At 42.6% G+C, this 23,387-nt stretch overlaps 1 protein-coding gene across 3 annotated transcripts; it reads right to left on the bottom strand.

Moving 5' to 3' along the window:
• Window positions 1-4,219: 4,219 nt before the first annotated feature.
• Window positions 4,220-23,024, bottom strand: fam163ba (family with sequence similarity 163 member B, genome duplicate a). Of its 3 annotated transcripts, none has more exons than XM_037484689.2 (4): window positions 21,926-23,024; window positions 20,351-20,427; window positions 7,854-7,969; window positions 4,220-6,881 (listed from the first exon to the last, which is right to left on the bottom strand). In XM_037484689.2, exons 3-4 carry the CDS (start codon window positions 7,944-7,946, stop codon window positions 6,441-6,443), a joined length of 534 nt encoding a protein of 177 aa, XP_037340586.1. In that variant the 5' UTR covers window positions 7,947-7,969; window positions 20,351-20,427; window positions 21,926-23,024; the 3' UTR covers window positions 4,220-6,440. The 3 variants fall into 3 exon arrangements, with proteins under 3 accessions (XP_037340586.1, XP_037340587.1, XP_037340584.1); XM_037484690.2 differs by lacking the exon at window positions 20,351-20,427 and adding an exon at window positions 9,410-9,425; XM_037484687.2 differs by lacking the exon at window positions 20,351-20,427.
• Window positions 23,025-23,387: the final 363 nt, after the last annotated feature.

Raw genomic sequence — 23,387 nt, 5'->3', positions numbered from 1 at the left:
ATGGAGGTTTTGCAATTCGCGGCTGGTGGTAAACAGACTCATGATTGGTTGTTGAAACCGAGAGGCGGGACCAAGATAAAGCCACCGATCTCGCGAGAGTTTGAGAGACTTTGTAATGTTGGCGTACAAAACCGTTATCAATACTTGTTCGATCCTTCTGACGCTTCTCAAACGATCAATCACTATCTCTGTCTATGCACATTGAATTTCAGTTGCATTTATTGTAACCAGCAAGGATGTTAAATTCAAACGGAGTGTATGACGCTTTGCACAATTTTGGCCCTGTGTCATCTATGTAAGTGAGGAAAAGTGGGCTAAATCCCATTATTATTATCAATTATAGCTCTCAATAATTTCTCATCGGCCCAGGGAAAGCATATAAGAATATTGTAAAAAAGGGTTAAAGGGTAAAAAGTTGACAAATGCAATGGTACTATTACAAGGCATAAGGTTTGGCATGTAGAGCTAGGAGATACCACTCAGGAATTGTTGCCTTTGATGACAAAATTACTCACAACTTAAACCAATTAGTGACGATTTCAATGAGGTTTCATAAGTAAGGAATATCCCGCCAGGGAGCTAAATTTAAGAGTGTTTGTCTGGGTATTACAACACGAAACCATAGTAAACCATGCCACTATGCTCCTTAAACCACCAGATGGCGTCCAAGTACAATTTAAATGGGATCTCATATTTCTATCTCACTGTTAATTTCAATCATAACATACATATTCTCTCTCGTTCTCTCTATCTGAATCAATCCCCTTCGTTATTTAATGATAACAACATGTTTAATCTGAGAGAGATGTTGTGCCATACATCAAAACAGCTCCTGTGAACTGCTCACCAGGAGAAGTGTTCCTCAGAAGGGTTGAAAGCCTCCGGCGGTTTCAAATCTAAGTCGTTGGTGGATTAAAAAAAGCAAAAGGTCATGTTCAATCCGCAAACACAGATGCTCACAGACACACATTTTCTCCATCATATATTTTGGGGCATTACGGTTCACAGTCAAGCACCAAAGGAAAGGAACACAGTAACATTTTTAACTCTTCAAACACACAGTGAGGCGCATATAGTCAAAATGTGTAGCCAGGGGAGATTTTGTTGTGGGTGTGGAGGACATAAAACTGAGTCAAATCTGTGTGTGTCCTCTGGATTCATTGCTTATTCATTAGTTGTTGTACAGAAACAGAGAAGGTCTGCAATGAAAAATTCAGACAGGAGGCATGGCATTTTCTTCTTTTAGAAATCACAAGATCACACACATTTGGCACTAATGGCCCCTGCATGTGTGTGACAGAGAAGGGTTGTGAGGGGAGGATTTATGGAGGATGTCCATTTCTCACACATGTGAGTATGGCGCATTCTCTGAATGACGCTGATTGTACACGGGGCTTTAGTCTGAGGAAAGTGCTCTTTGCTAATGTGCAACCTCTCAGAGCAGCTCAGTCTTCATTGAATTCAAGTTTGTATTTAGATCTTAATTTTAGATCTGTTTTCTGATTAAGTACAACCATTGAGGAAGCCTGGCAGATGTGATTGGCTTGTCTGTGAAATAGTGAGTGGAGGGTTGTCTTTGATTTTATGTAGACAAAGTGAATAATTAACTTTTTATAAAAAACATTTGTATTTAATTTGGACTTCCAATCCAATTTCAAGTCCTTCTCAATAGTGAGGAATTTTTTTTTAAACCAAAATCCACCGAAATATTAAATAAAAGCAGCTTACAACCACAGTTTTGCATGTGAATGCGTCTAAACGTCAAATAAATCTATTCATATTTTACTATATGATGAAAGTTTTATATAAGGCTAACATAAGGAAAGCAGAATTCTAAATGAGTGCAGGAGATGTAAAAAAGGTAGAAAGTAGGGAGATAAGTAAGTATAAGGACGGTTTGTTCAGGAGAGGATCAAGGAAGGGAACAGAACAAGAGATTAAAAAGGAGGAGAAGGAGTGAGAGGCTTTGGCTTGCGAACTTGGTTGGAACGCTTCGTGTCCATAATTCATAGAGGGCCAGCCACTCTTCTGTACTGCATCTAAATTCCACTGCTGGGGAATTGTGACCAGGAGCCATAAAAAAATAGACAGACACGCACACCTACACACACACACACACACCACACACTCCCTCTTAGAATGAAGTATTATGGAGTTAGAGAGAGAGAGAGAGAGCCCAGGGAACAGACAAGGTGAGCGATAGTGAGCACACTGCTGCAAGAAGAGGGGCAGATGAGGGGGATGATTCAAAGCATCGATACACCTCTGAAGGCCCGGCTATACAAGCTCTGCTTACACCGGAGGCGATTATGCCTCTAAATAATTCACAGAGCTTACACAAGCGCCTATTTGCACAACTACAGTGCAAACGTTTATGCAAACAAATACGGAAATAGATGAATGGATAAAATACTCACCTCCACATACAAATGCATACTCCTGCTGCGCGCCGTACCAGCAAACGAATCATCAAACGCCTTCTGGAGGGTTGGCCGGAGTGAAGTCAGAGGGAAAGATCAGTGTGTGTGTGTGTGTGTGTGTGTGTGTGTGTGTGTTTGTGTTTTCTTTTCAGACACACCCGGAGCCTCGGCGGAGGATCCTTTGATAGAAAGCGGCCCGATTGATCGTTAGGGCCGTCTAAGTGATGAGGCAGACTTCTGCTGAGCTGGACAGCTTCGGGCGTGATGGAAGGACCTCGCAGGAACCCGCCAACCTCTCTTGCACAACAACATCTCAATCAAAACAGTATTGATTCGCACATCAGGGGTTTGTGACTGAATGTTACGGATGCCTTCACTCACGACAGAGCTATAAATTCAAGCGGTTGTCTCTGACTCAGGCTACAGCACACGCTAGAACCAACACTGACATGTGATGTCATTGGACAAGTGGGGTCATCGCATGTAAATTACGGTGACTTGTAAAGAGAATAAATAAATACATTTGCAAACATTTCTCCTGGCACTCGGAATGCCGGTGTGACAGTAATGGCCTATTACGATGCAATTCATGTAGAGATAAATGAGAGGGTGAACGTAGCCGCATCAAAGGCAATCCATCATAATCTGAAAGGGTTGTGGTAATGTCATGACAAAATGGCCTATTCATGTCTGTGCCAGGAAGGCCTCGGTTTGAGATCAGCTCCTGTAACGCCTCCATCTGTCCGTGTGTTCGGTGTCGCTTGCTATTTCTCATTCATCAGCTCTGACTCATCCTTCTAATAACCACCTAGATTTCCTTTTTCAGTGGTTTTCCCATTGTATGATTAGTCTGCCTGCCTCTCTGACTCACTCTGTTTATGGTCAGAGAAAAGCTTCCCCAGTGTTGTCTATTAGCGGGATAACTGTGCGTTGTGGCTTTGATCTCCTGGTCTCTGACAGGTTGCTTTCTCATCGCACCTAGACATGTCATTTTTGTTTCTTAGTCCTCTCATTCAAATATGTTTGCTGTCGGGCTGCTTCACCTCGTCACCTCAGGGCTCACTGGATCTTTGTGCAAACAGACCGAATCGCCGTTGCTGTGGTTAGAGGTTTCTCAGGTTTTTTTGTATGTTGCATTATGTCTAATGTTTGAAATTCGTCATAAAATAAAATTCATTCTGAAATATATTCACAAATGCTTTCAGAGAAACATTTTTGTTTGCCGCTGGGCAATAACAGTCATTTTCCACCATGAATTTTAATGAAGAGCAAATGTTGGCTCATTAGCAAAGTTAAGCTGCTTTTCAATAAAGGATAGATCGTTTTTTCATTCGAATTCTAAACCAGTTTTGGTGCATTATGGTCCTACTCTCTGGTATCTCTACTACATAAGCATACGTCTGCTACAACAGGGTCTTCCTTAGATTCAAATTCCTATTTTGAATCTGTATTATTATTAATCCTTTTAAATAATTACGCCTTCTTAACCTATTGCCTTTTATTGTAATATCTTTTTTCAGTAAGTGCGACAATATACAAATACAAAAAAACATTTTGTATTTTATTGCAGGATTCTGCATGGTTGTGCTTATTTGGAGTGTTGTGCTAGCTGATATTTCACCTTGTGCTGGGCATCCCACTAAATACGATAATCCAGGGTGATGCACCTTTGGTTGCATTCACTTAACAGTATTTGTCAGCCTGCAGAAATAATAAACATGCAATACCAATAATGGTGTTTCCTTAACAAACCATATCGAGCCACAATATGAAAAAAACACCAACAAAACATAGGAGAAGGATTTTCACACCATTTTATTAGCAACAATGTGTTAGTTATATATTAGAAACAAGGACAGAAACATTTCTGCTGTACTGTACTTAGTCTGAAAAACCAGCTGGATCATAAAATAAAGCAAGTAATTGAAATACTGTAGGGACAGCAACACTGCAATTGAATATACACTTGTAATAATATCAATAACTATAATAATAAATTTCTCTCTGAACTCTTTATGGCACAAAATTTCCTGTGCAACTATCACATCTGTTTAAAGGTAAAAGCAAAGCATTGCAAACTATGTGTGTGTGAGAGTGTGAGTGTTACTCATGTTGTGGATACATAAATCTGTTCTTAGTCTCATCGTGGGGACCCGCCTTTCCTTTGGGGACAAAATTCACCTCCCCATAATGTAAATGATTACATCACAGGATGAAGACTGGACGTTGATAGTAAGGGTGACAACAGGTCACGTTAAGATTAAGGTAGGTTGTTAGGGTTCAGGTTAGGGTGGTATAGTTAGAGTGTTAAGTGGAACATAAATGTGTGTGTGTGTGTGTGCATGTCGTAGTGTATTTGCAGTAAAGCACATGTCACAAAACTAATTAAAAAATCCCTCTGTTTCACCCTTTTGTAATATCAATGAGCCAGAGAGACAGAAGTAGAGATAGAGCAAGAGAGGGAAAGAAGGAGGCAATACAAGAGAATCAAATCAGCTTCAAGCTGCTCACACAACCACAAGCATTTCTTCATGAGATCCAGCATTGATTAATTTCATTCATGAAATGTTTATCCTGTGTCCAAAGAAATCCGCCACTGCGCCTCCAGTCACCACATCGGGCCCCCGTCGGGCCGGTTTAGTCCAGTGCAGAAAACCAAAAACAATCCCAAGAAGGAACTCTGTGAAACCCTCGCAGGAAGAGGAAATGTTCCTCAATCCAACGAGTCGGGTCAGAGAGACAGAGAGGGAGAGACTGGAGTGTATGCTATGGTCTGTTAAATATTTATATATGTGCGCTTCAAGGTGAATTATTCTTTAACCCATGTATCGACAAATCAGATGAATGCAGTGAAGGGACCACACTTTTAAACTTCAGTAAAGAACTTAAAATGATTACCTTACTGTGAGGTTGACTGTGTTACTCCTCAGACTACAAATACAATCCCTTCCCAACATGTTCAAAATGCTATTGCCACCCACCACTGGTTTCAGTACACGTATAGGGGTGACAGGCTGTTTAATTGTATGGAATAAGAGTCATGGCATAACTCATCGAGTTACACACACACACACACGCACACACACACACACACACAGACACACACACACGCAAGCACACACACACACGCAAGCACAGTCACACAAATGCAAGACCCCCCCCTCTCGCCCTCCCTACACTCCACTGTTGGCACCTCATCCGCTGCCTTCAGGAACACACAGGCCTGTCTCTGCTGAAGTGGATACTGTACGTACACTTCGTTCGGTCAACAGATGCTCAGAGAAACCAGCCTCCCGTCAAACTGGGGACCTCTGTGAAAGGACGTGGAAAACGAGCAGGGATTTTCCATCTTCCCTTGAGCCCTTTATGTCATAATATGTCACGGCCTAAGCTAAGTTGATCTGTAATGCCAGTGGGCGGCAGCTAAAACATGGCATCGCTATCCTGCACTGGTGGTAGTGATTTTTTTTTCTTTTTCTAATCACTCTAATCTGTGGATGGAGGAACAGACCGATCATCCCATCATAGGAGAGGGAAACACTGGACTTCTGTGATCATATTAGCAGCTATGGCAGAGAGAAAATCCCTGCCGATTATGTCATTTCGACATGGCAGGAATCTGTGTATCTTTCAGGCCACGGGAACAAGAGTCCACAGGAAGTAGAGATAAGCGTAAAGCAAATTCCATTCTTAGTGTTACAAAAGAGCTATTGAACAATACAAAATAATCATGTAATCAAGAAGTTCACGTCATTGTTAAACAACACTTTTGACTTAACACTTTTGAACTACTTTAAACTCTATAGTGGCCCAAGTGTAAGTCCTGGACCTGAGCGTAGAATCTGTAAATCCTGTCCTGAGAGCCATCTTATTCCTTCATTCTGCAAGAGGTGACCAGTAGAGCGAAAACCGGCCAGCTCAGAGCACACTAGACTGGACTAAACGGGTGAGACAAAAACCTAGTTCAAAAGCAGCCATCTCAGTTCATCTAAGCATGAATTTACACCAGACTGGCCCAGGCTAAACATCAGTGCTGATGCTGCAGCTGCGGGTGAACATGTCCCTCATGGTGACCGACCGGCCAAGGTTTGGTTTACGGTAGTTTGAAATGTTCACAGGCACCGGCAAGTCCAGATCCTGCTGCTGCACGCTGCGGTAGCTGATCCGGTCACCTCCGTTCCTCAAGCCATCTGGTTGGTGGTGTATCTGCGGCTGAGGGGGCGGCTGGAGGTAGAAAGGCAGATCATAGTGCGTACAGGACGGACAGAAGGTCTGCGAGCGTGTCAGTTTCCTGGCCAGCGGAGGGGTGGAGAATAGCGCGGGGCCATTGGGGATGGAGGAGGCGGCGGCTGTCGCCGCCACAATGTTGTGATTGGAGTGGACCGGTGGCAGGCGGGACGTCACGGCAAAGTCTGGCTCCTCCTCCTCCGACTCGGACTCTTCCTTCTTGCAGCAATAATACTAGCGGTGGGAGAGAGATGAAGGAGAGTAGAGATGAGGTAAAGGAAAAGGAGAGAGACAAAGGGGAACTATTAAAAACGATCTAACCTATGTAAATTTTAAATAGGTGAAGGAAAGAAGAGGGGAGTTAATTGGACGCATAACAGAATTTTAATGAAAATGAAGAGAAAGATAAGTGAATGAAGAGGGATTCATCACACTGAAATGTCAGCACGGCCAAACACAGCAAAGCAGACCCTTTGGCAAATTAGTTTACACGCAGTATCGGTCCAATAAAGTCATTGCCAGCTTCTATATTCTAATAATTATGTGGTACTGTTTTAACAATACTCAATAACCACAAAGCCAGAGGTTTTGTGCATATTGAGTAGGAGAAAATGTCAAACAACACGCAATATAAAATAAATGAATGTAGTCTAAATTGATGTATCCTCACATTTATCAACCAAGTAAGATTTGCCTGGTTTGCACACTGCATGCATCTTACGCCTATTTCACAAACCCACATGCTCTGGTTTAGGTGGTTATATGTGTTTTCTCAGTAAAGCTGCACCCGTCCTACGGTATGATTTCAGAAAGGTTTTGGTCTCGAATTATTGAATTTTATCTTGCCAAATCCTCAACAATAGACTGGTAAAAATAATACACTTTTTAGTGGAGAACTGTTACAGAACACAAGAGAAATCCCAAAGAAGTCAAAGAGGGTATACTCCCCAAATGTTGAACTTTTCCAATAAGAAACAGATTCAAATGTAACCAAATGTGTTGCATTTTATGTTGCCGATATTGTATTGAACTTTGATCCTGCAAAATCTGACAATATCATATATATTATCCTTGGTAGCTGAAGGTGGCAAATACAATTACACAGATTTAAGCAGTTGTACTTAAGACTAAGAACACAGTGCTATACTATTGGACATCCTTTACTTGCAGCTCTGCATACTTTCACAGGAAAAACTGTGGCCTCACCTGCAGCCTACAGTAGCACAGTACTGCGATGATAAGGAGTAATATAACTGTAGCTAGAATTCCACCAGTGATGACCACTGTCCCGGCTGTCATTCGAATAGCTCTCCATCAACACCCTGCAGAGAGCAAGAGGGAGGAAAGGAGAGGAAACGAGGAGAGGAGAGTAAGGAGTGTGTTAAAGGAACGACACAAGAGAAAGTACACACAATTAATCAGCACAGTGGCTTCATTAAGTAGATTATAACTGTGTCATCTCAGCGGTGCTTATTGAATTATCCAGCAGTTAGGTGAGACGTAACAATATCATCCTGCAAAGGCTGCTCATAACTTTGACGGGATCTCAGGCTGGAAAGCAGAAGAATGTGATAGAGAGAGAAATCAGTGCATGAGCAGGGGTAGAGAGGGCTATGATGAAGATTAGATGTGAAAAGGTGGGAATAAAGGATGGAGGTGATTATGGTGCGAGAGAGAGACGGGCAGAGGTGAGACAAAAACGGTGGGCAGATGGAAAGAAAGACGAATGGATGAGATAAAGAGGAGACATACTCAACCGCTCCAAAAAAGATGTTTCAATAGTTAACCCGTTGCATGAAATGATTACACAGAATGGCGATTGGGGTTTCAGTTAAAAGGAAAATCGTGGGCGGTCTCATATATATTGATGAAGAAGAAAAAGTAATTCTATATACCGTATTATATTTTGCCTTAAATAATACAAACATAAAAAGGAGTGGAAGAGGTCATTTTGTTTTGAATTAAGCTTAAATAGGTAGTGATATGATCGAGGGCGTCATGTGATGCAGTTACTTACTACTGCATGTTTAAGTGATAATTTAGTTGGGAATATGCTATAAATACAGCTGGAGCGTGTACTATGCTGTAGGTTAGTATACAATTTCTAACACAGCCAGGGTTGTCAAGTAAGAGATGAATGTGCGTAAGAGAACAAGTAATGTGCCTTCTGGGATATGAAGTGGTTAAATCTTTAAGCCAAACACAAAGCAGATGTGTTTAAGCATGAAGAGGCCTAATCCCATAGACTAAAAAGACTATGCTAAAATGGTAAAATAGAAATATCAAACACAGGCTATATGTTATATGGCTATTTGCCACAACATTTGTACAGCGAACAGTTCAAAACATCTAAATATTGTGTCTTTATTTATTCCAGCAGAATTCTGACACACTAATACACTAATACAATATGAAAAACACAGAGTTAGATGAAAATTTCAAAATATTCAAAAAAAATGTCTGTTTACAAGGGACTTCGAAAGATCACAATCTAAAAAGCGTTTTCGACTAATTAAAAGAGATAATCAAACTAATACCACAAAAAATATCTGCTCAGGATGAATGCAGATAATCAGGGGATTGGGTTTAAGATAAAAGCACTAGAGTAAATTAAGACAGTGATATAATGGACACCACAGTCATCACAGTGCAAGATTCACAGATTCACAGATAGTGAAGAGAAGAGAGGTCTGCGGTGAAATAATTGCCCCTTCAGTGTTTCCCAAATTACAATGAAACAGCATTTTAACAGCATTGCTTACCTAAGTAGATTCATCTCTTGATGAAACAGGAATAATCCAGAATGAGGGAATATCAGATTAAGGAGAAAAAAACTATTTACATTTTCTTGCTCAGAATCAACAATTATCAGTTCGAGAAGAAGCAGTAGTTACAGAGAAAGTGGACAGAGATAAAGAGCATGACCTTCATATACATCAAACAGCCAAGTGGACTGCAGGGAGTGACCTTTGAACTCTGACCTTACACCAGAGGTCACAACAAAGACAAATTTAGAGGATGACCTGAGAGCTTTCAGCTCATATTCTCTAATCTCTGCAGAATTACATGGCAGACCTACAAGTACTATTGTGTGTATTATTTATTGTTTTTTATTATTTATTGTTTTTTATGTGTTTGTGTCTTTTGTTACTGCAAAGATTGCATGTTTCGAATGTATTTACATTTTTTTATTTTATACGCAAATAGAGAGGACGAGGGAGGATCGCTACAGACGTCATAGGAACATTTGCAGCTCTGTGATTGACTGGAGACGGAACTGACCCCATTCTCGGTTTATTAGATCAACGTTTTCCTTTAATTACTTATTTCAGTCCCTCTGGACTGGATTACAGGCAGAAGCCTTGTGCCTAAACGATTTTAATATTCGTCTTGTCATCCAATTTGTCAAAAGTAAGTATATTTTCACTGAAAATTATTTGAGGCTGTCATAACACTGAAGAGTTTGAACACAGAACATGTGTCAAAACAATATTTTACTTAAAGCAATGAATTCATATAAACACATGATGAAAACATCAAGTACTACAGCTAGAAGAATTATAATACGTTACGATCCCTGCACAAAGAGGGATCAGCAATTATGAGCAAGTATACTTAACCGTATAGAATAGAAAATGCTAGGTAAATGTTACTGATGGGCAGGTGCCATTGTGTATGGTAGGTCCTGCCATCTGTGTATGAATGGGTGTGACGTCATGTGGTGTTAAAGCGCTTTGAGTGGTCGGAAGACTAAGTCACGAATAAGTCACGTTGAGTAACATTCTTACATATTTTGTGAAAACCCTGCAACAGATGTGGGTAAAGACTTTTTCTCTTCATTACATCCACACTCTGGATTCCCCACTGCATTGGGGATAATTGCCTAAAAACTAAAAATGGGACATCAGGCTCGTTGCTAAGGTAAGACTCAATAGTGCAAGCCGCGTGGCCCTGTGTGGTCGAGTGACATCTTGGAGACTGTAAAAAAGTAAGTAATAGTAAGTAAGTCATTTGAATCATTGTGAGGTAGACAACCAACTCCGTACCGGTTTCCACTCATCCTTGAGTTCGCAGTGGTCTCCCTCAGCAGCCGCTCAGCCTGCTCACCAGACTCTACCGTAGTGTGTATTATTCACTAAGTGACAGCTGACCTTCTCAACCGGAAACACCTCTGAACCATGTTGAATTCCTCTGTGGCACAAAAACCCCCGTCTGAAGCACGTTAGCGCTCATTTTGACATGTTCCTCCGGAGACGCTGTATGAAGTTAGGATGGATCGGACTGTCTCTGCGGTAGCTCCCCGCTCCACAAACACAACACAGCCACGCTTCCCTCGGGCTGGAACACAGCTGGACTCTAATCCAATCTGCCGGCCACACAGTCCACCATCCGAATCAATACCAAGGAACGGCGAGAAAAGAGCGCCACTGGTTTGCAGTCAGGGAGGGCGAGGGAGATGTGGCGAATCGGGGATATCTTTGGTGTCAGGAAATCTAGAAGGTGGAGTTTGAATGTTTGTCGGAGCCTTAGGTGAAGCGCGGTCACTGACGTGATCCGCCCTTTTCACAGCAGCCATATCGATGTGTGTCACAGAGGGTAAACACAGGTGCAATTGATCAAAATGATGATGGTCCAGTTTAGTGTCCCCAATGATTCAGCACAGCTTAATGGAGAACGGCCATACTTGATGGTGATCAATTACACCTGCATTACACCCTGCACTCACATGTAAAATGGCTGCTTCCAAAATGGCCTCCATCCCGAAATCAATTCTCATCTAGGTTCATTTAGAATTCTCCTAAATGTTAATAATCGATTGAAACTAATTAACACTGTATTAATAACAAGGAATCAAAAAGAGATCTATCAATCAAGTCTTTTTTTCATAATGAAGCTAGTCAACCAACTCTGCAATTCCCCTCATTTGAACTTTTGTGTTTTGGTTTGCTCTCACATATCAGTGTTGTGACCACAGATTGTTCTCCTGTTCCGATTGTTTTTAAGCCAATCAACCATTTCTGCTTTACAAAAACAACAAGATATGAAATAATATTTTTGATAGAAAATACTCTGTGGACACGGCCCCATTGTGCATACAGATACCCAGGTCTTTTTTCCACATATTTTGAACACAAACAAGGAGAGAGTCAAACACTGAAGAATTGCTTTATTTTAAAATGTAATTGTTGTGACTCGCGTAGAATTTAAAAAGATGAAATTTCATTAATGAACTTGTAAACCTGTCCACGTTATAAGCAATATTTTGTGTGCTGGTATTGAACGATGGTACGGTGCAACAAATAAGTGCACGTAAATGAGTGCACCCACATGAATAGCATATCCGAAACACACAGACACACACACACACACACACACAGAAATACATAATGCACGGATAAAACACAAACAGTAACATCTAAGAATATTAAGCGTCTGCATTACAAAAAAAACTACTCAAAATCTTGGCAAGCCTGCAGACACAACAAGTGAACACAACCAGTGACACAGTAAAAGTCATTAGTCATGACACAAAAAGTGTCTTAACCAACCAGGTGTACACACACACACACACACACACTCAGAGACATGTACTTGCAGCATTCGTTGCAGAGGAGGCAGACAGTGTTTGTCTCTTAGGACTCCCTTAATCTGAACAGTGTGAGGGATGTGTTGCAGCGAAGTGGTGAACAGTGTTAATTATTTAACCACACGCTCACACACACATTTCAAACTTCATTGAAAAAAAAAGCCTCGGAGAAATGCGAACATGTCCGCTCAGCTTCTTTCGCTGGTGTTTGTTCACAGGAATGACAAGAGGTTAGGAAGTGGAAGAGGAAAAGCAGTGGGCGCACGCACGCACACATACAAACACACTCTAACACTCACAGGCAATAATTTTAGTGCTAGCTAACATGCTCAGACAGTGGGCTTTGGAATGAATAGCCACGCTTTGATGAAACATGGCAGGGATCACAGCAGAGGTCTTGCTAGGAATAATAGCTGTTGACAGGCTTTCGGCAGGATGGGGGAGAAGCACGTAGTAGGTGGTGGCTTCCAGTCACACAACAAGGAACAATAACATGTCACCACGACAATGGGATGAGCCGTATTGCTGCTGTAGCTTTCAAAGGAGGGACTTTGCACATATATTTGCAGCCATATCCAAAAACGCATTGAATGCACGCATGCATGGCTCATGAAGGTAATGACACATCCCCCCCAAAAAAACATATTTGTTTTTAAAAGGTTTTCGGGTATGGTGTCCAGCTGGGTGCTGAGGTTTCTATGCAAAGTATTCAATGACAGAGCTCCGATCTGATAATACTAAGAAAAGCACAATGAGATGTGTTTAATTAGAGCGCTTTGTCCTCGTTTCCCCAGCCTCTAAAAAACTGCAATCAGAGAGTATTCAACTAGCGTTTGCCAAAACAATTAATAACTTACAGGTCTCCTCCGACACTGTGCATCGATCTCATCAGAGGAAATTAAAAATGTTTCAGGTATTCAGATATCCATTATGCAACATTCATCACATCTATTATCACTTACATACTGATGAGTAATGCACCATCATGAGGATAATGGAGCGCCACTGTGATCCACTTTGTACACTTCATTAATGTTCCTTTCGAGCACAACCCACCCTGCTGTGATATGCCGATGATACAGGCGTGCAGCTTTAAAGGAATAATTAAACTTTCTGGGCTTGTTCACTTTCCTGCTTTGAGTTCAATTAAAGCTTCTAAAGTTTGTGAGTGAAGTGTGGTACTATTATAAAGTAGGGGTGCGGTTAGCTTAGCTTAGCATAAAGGCTGGAAGGGGAACCAGCTCGTCCGAATCTCCCCAAAGTTCACAAATACGCAGCACTGGCTATATTTCTGAAATATGTTAATACTTTTCGTTTGGAAATTATTCCTTTTTTTCGAATTTCATTAAAAAAAAATAGATACGTGCCTAGAGCAGACGATCAATTTTCTTTCATTATCTTTCATTCTTTCATTTAAAATAAAGGAGATGGAACAAAATTGTGTTTGTGAATACATACGTAGAACACAATTTAGAAAACAACTTTTACCAAAGCTTATGTGCAAGTGCAAAAGTTGGAGGGAGAAGAGGAGTTCACTACATTTCCATATGATGAAGTTAAATCAATAAAAATGACTTTTACAAGAGAATGTTGCAACATTGATTTAACTGCGTGTTCGCTTATTTATTTGATTTTCCATTAAGACTCAATGCAACTAGTGAAGAAAACCCTGAAAAAAAGCTCACAAATTCCTCCTGCATCCATGTCATAATATTGTCCTGTCTGGCTGCATCAACCCTGCAGCATCCCTTAATTCTCCCTCTCAGGTTCACCCTGTTCCACGACGAGGTTAGCGCGACCCTAAATCTGACCTTGAATCAGGTACCAGGAAAAGCCCAAAGTCTGTAGGACATAATGCGAGAGAGTTTATAGATGAAGAAATCTATTAGCCATGTTGTGTAGCCATTATTAAAAAGAAGGAGTAGTTCTTTCCCTTTCATTACCCGGACAGAACGTGTCTGTAATTATGGCCCCTTTGTGGATGATACATCATGCAAATGACTCTCGGCTAGTATGAATATGAAACCATGAGGACATTGGAAAGCAAAGAAACGTTGACCTGGGGGGTCTCTCCATTTAATTACACAGCTCTAAATGTCCCTCATCCATCTGAATGACCTTGCTCTGTTGCTCTGCAGTTCAAACTGCGTGTTGATGTAATGTAACTTTAAACGTGATATGCATGCTCTGCGACTGACGTAGCATGACCTTCCTCGTCCAAGACATCCTGTATTTTAAACTTTTTTTTATAGTTGTCCCAATCCATTTATAGAAATATTTGATAGACAATATGACACAATCAAAGGGTAGAAAATTAAGCCGTTCTAAAGGAAAATGACCATTGAATGACCAAAAAGAAAATTCCACTTTGAGGTTTCTCTCACTAGACTATGTAATTTTTTGGCAAAATTGTCTTGTCCCCTAAATAGTTGGAGAACATGAGATTTCACTTTCAAACAACCACAAAATAATTACATATAATCACATTCAATCAATCTGCCATTGCACTTCCTGCTCCTCCCTTCTGCCATGCCATGCTCTACCCTCTGCTGTGCAAATAATACCAACAGTCTGTGGCAGGCTGTAATCTTGGCACCAGCACGGAGCCGAATTCGGCTCAGAGACACAACAATTCTTTGAACTTCAAAGTTGATGGATTGAAAAGCCGTTCTTAGGCTCTTAAAAAGTTGGGCTAAAAACTGAGGGATGCGAGCACTGAAAAGGTGTCTCTGAATGGTTTGCTCAAGGAAACGAGAGCACTTGAGGGGAGAAGGGCCTTTAAAAGGAATTGACACTTACTTTATGTACATAAAAATTTAGCAAATGTCATCACTTAAAACAATAATCCTACTCAAGAGAGGACAAAGATGTTCTACAGATATACAGGCCTGTCTACAGGGGACAGCATCACCGTCACTGCCTCTGCTGCTACCTCGAGAATAGGCCACACTGATCACTACCGTCCAAGGTGGGACACCTCTAAAACTGCAGCCAGGTCAGCTACCCGAGGCTCAATGACGTCACTGGATGGATAAGCTTGCTGCTTCAAGGGCATTAGATACACACGGTAGTGAAGCAGCGATTGCAATCAACACACTGCATTAAAAACAGACAAACTCGAGAATGCCGAGAGAATGTGTGCAGATCTCTCAATATGAAAGTCATTGTTGAGGCAAGTCCACATATTTGTTTGTCCGCGTCTGTGTGTGAGGGAGTGTTATCTCAGGTGAGCGGAGAAGGCACACGCACACACACACACACACACATACATATTTCAAGCAAATTGACTGCAAAAGCATGGAATATAATTGCCGTTTCTGCTGAGTGCCACATAAATAGAAGCGATAAGAGCAGAGCTACAGCTCGACACCACGTTTCAGGGAAATATATTTTCCACAGAAAATAAACGGGTGTTTATAACAAGATGTCAGTCTGTCCACTGAAATTTATGCAAACTGGCTCTATAAAGATTAACAATAATGCCAAAAACAAATCTCCGCACACAGCTTTGGCAACACGTCCTTTTGTGCGTGGTGTATATTCTATTCTAAGTCCCACCTGTCTACTCCCGGTTCATAAGTTCAGTATCAGTCAAGTGTGCTCCTGAGAAATCCCAGTGACGAACGAGACCGTTTGTTGTGACACTCAGAGCTCCGTTAGGACCTTGTGTGGGAAAAAAAACACTAACCACGATACTGTGCTGAGTCTGCCCCTGTGACTGGTGAATACGTTATAGCAAAATGACTCAAATGTCTAATGATAAGCAGGGACACACACGGCATGCATGCATGCTCTCGCTATCTTACACACACACGCGCTCACACACACACACACACACACCCTTTCCTCCGACTCTATGGTCTGCTCAAGGGAATGCACTGTCCTGAAATAAATTAAATTCCTTTTCCTGTTTCTGAATTAGATAAGACACCGTTAAATTAAATTTGCTCCCTGACACTTGACAATGAGATTATTCTAATTTTAGAAATGTTCCCTGTCTTTGCCATGGCACACATCATTTTAGCTTTGGGTGGAGTGGTTTGCTTTGTTAGTTTGAGCCTAATGGTGACAATGTGTTCTGCAATGGGCCTCAAATCGACCCACATGGCATAATAGGCGTGACGCATAAAGCCAGTAAACATGCAAAAAAGACTTGTTTGGAGACATAACGCGCATTTGGAGTAAGCTTAAACAGTGTAATCCAGGTTTGTAGCCGGTCAGCCCAGAAAAGACAACCTGCCAGGGACACACTTCACTTTTTGACGTCTTTCCCATCGCTGCAGCAATCCGTTGCCTCTGTGTCAGTCTCTTCCTTTGCTTTTATCTTTCCTCGTGCCCTCTCCCTGTCTGTTCAGCATCGCCTCCAATTTTCTTTGCCGTCTTTGTCTCCCTCCTCTTACGCTCTCTGCCTGTCCAGCTGATGTGCAGCGCCTCAGGGAGCCCAGCCAGGCCTCCGTTTCAAACACCACTCTGAACGGCAGTGCCACACACAGGCCGAGGCGGCGCCCCTGACTCGGAGATTGACGGATCCCGGTGTGCCTCACTTTGCATGCCTTTAAAGCAGAGTGTGTCAGGCCAACGTGGTATTTACACGGAGTCACACGAGTCCCAGGTGACTTGGACTTTACAACATTGTTGAAGTGCTGATGAAATCCTCCCACAGCTGTGGCATACCGCAAAAAACAACTGATACACAAAAGAAAGGGCACACACGTACATTTTATCATGTTATGTGAGTACAAAAAAACTGTCCATACCTGAAAAATGACTAAACGGTTGGGTTAGTGAGGCTTTTATTCGACCAAGGCCTCTGGTGGCAGCGCATGTCACACTAAGAACAAAAGGGGTCAAAATGAAATGTTGTTTTGCTCATCCAGTTTTATAGCCAGCAGGGACTGTTGGTTTATTTTGACCATTCCCTAGACTTCACAATGTATACATTGTGCCAAGAACTCTCCCAAACCTCTGCCATAGAAAAACAGAGAGGGAAACACAAACTAAAACCTTCAAATGTATGATATTTGCAATATTGTGCTTGACAGATATGACCCTTTTAAAGGGCTGAAGGTCCAGACAGGAGAAGCACTGGACATGCAGGTCAACATAGGGGATGCAGGTGGGACGGTAGAGAGTAGCCCAGATGGAGAGGGAGATAGACAAAGAGAGAGGGAGATAGACAGAGAGAGAGGGAGATAGACAGAGAGAGAGAGGGAGATAGACAGAGATAGAGAGAGGGAGATAGACAGAGAGAGAGGGAGATAGACAGAGAGAGAGGGAGATAGACAGAGAGAGAGAGGGAGATAGACAGAGAGAGAGGGAGATAGACAGAGAGAGAGGGAGATAGACAGAGAGAGAGGGAGATAGACAGAGAGAGAGGGAGATAGACAGAGAGAGAGGGAGATAGACAGAGAGAGAGGGAGATAGACAGAGAGAGAGGGAGATAGACAGAGAGAGAGGGAGATAGACAGAGAGAGAGAGGGAGATAGACAGAGAGAGAGGGAGATAGACAGAGAGAGAGGGAGATAGACAGAGAGAGAGGGAGATAGACAGAGAGAGAGGGAGATAGACAGAGAGAGAGGGAGATAGACAGAGAGAGAGAGGGAGATAGACAGAGAGAGAGGGAGATAGACAGAGAGAGAGGGAGATAGACAGAGAGAGAGGGAGATAGACAGAGAGAGAGGGAGATAGACAGAGAGAGAGGGAGATAGACAGAGAGAGAGGGAGATAGACAGAGAGAGAGGGAGATAGACAGAGAGATAGAGGGAGATAGACAGAGAGAGATAGAGGGAGATAGACAGAGGGGGAGCAATAATCGGATTTAACAGGAAAAAAATGGTTGACTATAGAAATATTTAGATAGCTCGCTGGTGACTGCTAGAGTGTTATGGCTAATGGTCAGTGCTCCAGAGGCAGTGTGTTTTAATGTAGAAACGGGTCTTCAGTTACTATGGCGACAGGGCTATTACAGACTGACATTTAACCATCGCCTTCTCTGTGTCTTGAGTGGGTGGTTTACGCTTAAAAGTTCCATTCTTGTGTACTAGGAGGAACTTTTCCCCGCTCACTCACTGTATGCTAATCTCTAAGCTGATGGAAAAATGTAAAAATCAAGTCAGGCAAGATGCAGAGATGCAAAATAAGATACAGCACATTGCAAAGACAGGAATTCATGAATGAGAATGTCTCCTCTCATGTGCATTTCGGTTGCGATCAACACTTATGGCAGAGTACGCTCGCTTGTTCTTGAATTATTTTTCACTTCATCACTTTCCAAAGGGACAACTTCAACGTTTGCAGCTTTTTAGTACGAGATTGACTTGGCTGTTCCCATTGTGATTGGTTTAAAGCTAAAAAGTAATGAGAAGGCCCTTAGGCTTGTTTGAAGTCTTATTGTAGGTTGTAGTACACTGACAGAATGCTAATAGTAAACTCGGTGCCATCTGCATTTACAGACAGACAGACCGGCCGGAACTGCAGTAGGCTTCAGTTGAATCATTCCTAGTAGTGATATCTAGATTTTACTCATTTGTACTACATCCAATATGAGATCCAGAAGCACAGCAACAGATAGCTAAGCAAATCCCCCATTTCCCAATATTTTCTTACATGTTTAGAGGTTCGAATAGAGGTCACTCTTTTAGTTGTTTTGTTTTAAATAATGGTAACTTTTTGAAGAGCTACCATTAAGATCAACGTTGCCCTCGACTACAGACCATTAATGTGAGCGTGCCATTTTTCAGTGAAATGATTGTCAGTCCTGGACATTTCACGTGGGTTCACTGCACAAACAAATGTATGAAAAAAAAATGAATGGCACTATTTAAAAACACATGCACCAGAAAAGTCAGACACATAATGATGCAGCGGCTAGGGATGACTTACAAGTGAAGGACACGCAGCTTCTCGGCTTGCTGCCTTTCCTCCTCACCCTCTTCCCGTTCGTCTTCCCCACCTCCCTCATTTCCCTCCTACTATTTGCAATGAGCTTCAGTTTTTTTTTTTTTTTTTACCATCACTCACTGGGATGAGAGCAGCGCGGGAACCCGTCTGTGCGTGAGTGTTGTGAGTGTGAACATGTCAGGGTCTAGGTGCGAGGGGGCGAGCGGCGCGTGGTGCTGCTGAGATGGAGGGAAGGAGGGACGAGTGGAGGAAGGGAGAAACGGGTGGTGACTGCTTAACGCAGCCATGTCCCCCCCCCCCCCCCAGTCTCGATCCAACCACCGGGCTTCTCCTATCTCCATCATGACTCCCCTTCCCGGCTGGTGCATTTTAAAGGTAATTAAGCTGATATGTGAGCACATTTTAAATGCCCAGAAAAAAAGAAGGGGATATGCTGCCTCTATAATTGCATTCACTGTTAGGTGGCAGTGTATAAACCTCCTCCTCCTCCTCCTCCTTCTCTTCCCTCTCTCCCTATTTTACATGCCTTCTTCTCCCTACACCCTTCTTCATCTTTTTTCATCACCCATCCGTCTTTGAAATGTTCTTTCTTCCATCCTACTCATCTGCTTGTCCTTCAACTCACTCTCACTCTCTCTCTCTCTGTGTGTCTCTCTATGTCTCCCTCTCTGTCTCCTCCTCATCGCTCTCCTGCTGTAATGACTGAGAGGCTGCAGACCAGCAGCAGCAAGCAGACACGAAACACACAGTCACTCAGAGTTACGCTCCAAGGGGCACTTGATTGTGTGTGTGTGTGTGTGTATGTGTGTGGTTTTGTGGGTGTGGAGTATGGCTGATCTCCCAGGGGGACAAGGTTGTTTCGAGGGTCACAGAGGAAGTCGCTATGGGAACAACAAGCCCTGCCTTGTGTTTCATTGTTGTAGGCACTGTAAAAGACATGTTTTTGTGTATCAATTAATTTCATTTGAAGTCCACAACATGAATTAAGTCCCAGATGTTATTCCCTATTCAAGCTTTAAGTCGTACTGTCTTAAACTATTTAGTAAGCTATGAAATGGAGTGTCTAAAACATAGGCAACAAACTGAACGTGACTGAAAATAACAGCACTGACTTTGCCTCATAATTCATTGTAGCAACAGCAGAGCTGGTATCAATCTGAGTAAGTGTGGAACCTTCAGGCCTCTTCACCCCCGGGAAATTAAAGGAAAGACCTACATTACCCATCGAAGGCTTTGCAACACAACGAGCCTCCGGAGTCCTTCTGAACCTATTCCAGAGGGATGAGCGACATTCTGCAAAAAGACACATCCTCCACTTGGTGTTTTGATGAAGACGGTGGACAGCATTGAGATGTTAACTGTGAAATTGTTTGATCGTAGACATGCCTTCAGTGACCCTTCGTGGATGCATCTGCTTTTCTCAGCTCATTTACGCTCGGTTCATCTTGAATTTGTTGCACAGCTGTATGTAATGAAAATTATTTGGGGATCTGCTAAGTTTTAAATTTTGAACCTTTCTGTGAATTCAGTGCATTTAGGGGGACTGGCTAAGGTAAACCTACCCAAAAAACGACACGTGAGAATGATTTCCTCCAAATCAGGGCCGCTGACACACAAGAACAGTAGAGAATAATGGATGTATTTCCTTTGGAGGCTAAAGTGCGTAAATGAGACTGAGCAGGGGTAGAACTTTGCACAGAAACAAAAGAGAAACTGGGTTTTACTCACCTCACAGATATGGATGTTGCTTGATTTTAGTTTGAAAATTAGGATATCATAAGAACAAGCATTTCCAAGGTCTAAATAAATTGGTATTACTTTACTTTCCAATCGTGGCAGTGTGACATGTTGTGATGAGCATTCTATCACCAAATGATCCCTGAGATTCTCACGGTCCATCCCTTTACTATAAAGTAACAAATGACAAATTCAAACCATATAACAAATTCCCAATTATGCTTAAAACTCAGTATGGGAGTTATAATCAGGTGGGTTTTGAAAATGTACATTTTAAAGTCCAATTTCCACCCTCTATATACGAAAGAAGCAACAATTCACTCTTTTAATCAACTTGATGGTTCACATCTTAGCTCAACGCTGATTTCTTCATCCACCAAGTGATTAAAGTGTTTTCAAAACACCCAGCGGGTGGTGGTTTGTATCCTGAAATATTTGTGTAATTTCAACCACATTCAGGGGAATGTTTTCCCATGCTGCATGCTGAATGCTGCTGGAGATGCATTTTCCACTCTTCCTAAAAATATCTGGGGCGAACGGTTTGGACGTGACCATGGCTAACAGTCGGTGACAGAAGCTGTGGCTCACGAGCCACGCTGTTTTGTCAGCATGTGGCGAGCCGGACGAGCCAGCAAGTCTGTCATACAAAGCTCTGAACCTCTCCTTTCATCCTCTCCTTCTCATCTCAACTCCCTGCCTGTTTGTACAGCTATATTCAATACTGTATCACGGTACGATTAAAGCTTCTACAAACACACTGTGCACAACAATGTTGGGTATATGGAAGCATGGAATGAATGATAAATGGCATGTGTGAAATAATTCAGAAAAGCGCAACGCAAGTGTGGTTCTCTCCATGGTGCTGAAACTCAAGTATCACTTCAGTCAGTCTATCCATTCATCCATCTACCTATCAAACAAGAATAAGAGTCAATTTCTCAATTGCATGCACAACTCAACAAGCAGATGCAACAACAATCTAAAAGATCCATGGAAGGGCAAGTGAATGTATAAGGAGACCTAAATGTTAGTGTGTGAGTGTGAGGACTCTTACCTCCAGAGATAAGAGGAATTCACCGGGTCACATTTAGGGTAGTGGCGGCTCCTTGGAGCTCAGGTCCTCGAGCTCTGCTGGTTGTACTTTGTGTCAACCTCAGTCACTTAATAATAAGGGCAATAGCACAAAAAAGCCCCAATGTCAGCAAAGTAATCAGCCAAACACTGAAGTGCCATCTATCGAATTGGGATGGAGCTGACTTAAGTACAAATAACCCAGACTGGGCCTGATCCTCTTGAGTTGTTAATACAAATAAAAAGACGAAATATAATATACGTCCGTTGCAAAATGTTCTTATTCTCTGTTGCCAGACTACTTTTCCAGGCACATCCTTGGCATGCAAAACGTTTTCTGTCCCATTCCAGACTCGCAGAAAGACTAAAAAACACCCCAGAGACAAGAAAAACGCTCCGACAACAATCTCCGGGGAAAAGATGTGGGAGCCACACGCAGTTCCATCCACCGCTTGTCTGGAGTTTTTTGAACAGCAGAGACTGCAGCTTACCCGACGCTCCTCGCAAAATAAATCACTCCTACGCAAACATCATCATCGGCAGCCTCGGCAGCGCGTGCGTTGGAGGAGGAGACGGGAGGAGAAATCTCGACATCTCCATTTAAAAAAAAAACAGTTTGCCACCGTCCGACGGGGCTCGAGGTCAGCTATTTGTTTGTGCCGCCGCTCCGGGATCCTCCGACAACTCGACGCTTCGACTTTGTTTCTCCTTCTGTCCCCTTCAATTCTTTCTATCCAACCTATCCGTCTATCTCCTGCCTCCCGCCGGGGTGCTTCTCTCTTTGCGCCTCATGTTTGGCGAACAGCACGCGCGCCCAGTGGCTCCGAGGCTACAAAGTGTCTGCAGCTTCAGCTGGTCCAAGAAGGATAAAGGCTGCACTAGATATATTTGATGCACGCGGTTGTTTTTTTTAAATTGGGGGGGGTCGGGGTATTTGCCGGTTTCCGCAGAACGTGCACGTGCGGCGCCCCGCGACGACGAGTCTCGTGCGTTTTGAATTCAGACGCGGCTCTCGGTGCCTGGAGACCCAGCGAGGGAACGCGACCCGGAGAGATGGCGCACCGGCTCACAGTGGCTGTAGGTGGTAGTGGAGACGGGTGGGTGGGTGGGGGGAGGTAGTTGAAGAGGGGGAGGGGTGGCGGGTGCTTAAAGGGATTGAGTGACGCTGTATTTTTAGATCGGGGATGTGCATATTTACATATCAATCGAAACAATTAGAAATCCTCTGTCATGAGGTCACCATCACGATAAATAGCCAAAGAAAAAAGGAGGCAGCGGGGATGTGGTGGAGAGAGAAGGTGTGCAGTCCTCTAACAAAAGTCATATGTACGAACCTGAGCCCCTCACCGGAGATTAAATGTGAGAAATCAGTACGTCCTCCTTGCTGAACCAAAGGCTTGTGGAACATTTTGAGAAGATTCATTAAGTTCCCAGTTCATTAAGCT

Source organism: Pungitius pungitius, chromosome 18 (assembly GCF_949316345.1).
Source record: "Pungitius pungitius chromosome 18, fPunPun2.1, whole genome shotgun sequence".
Classification (NCBI taxonomy): Eukaryota; Metazoa; Chordata; class Actinopteri; order Perciformes; family Gasterosteidae; genus Pungitius; species Pungitius pungitius.
Note: the sequence above shows the minus strand (reverse complement) of the source record. Positions and strands in the feature narration are given on the sequence as shown.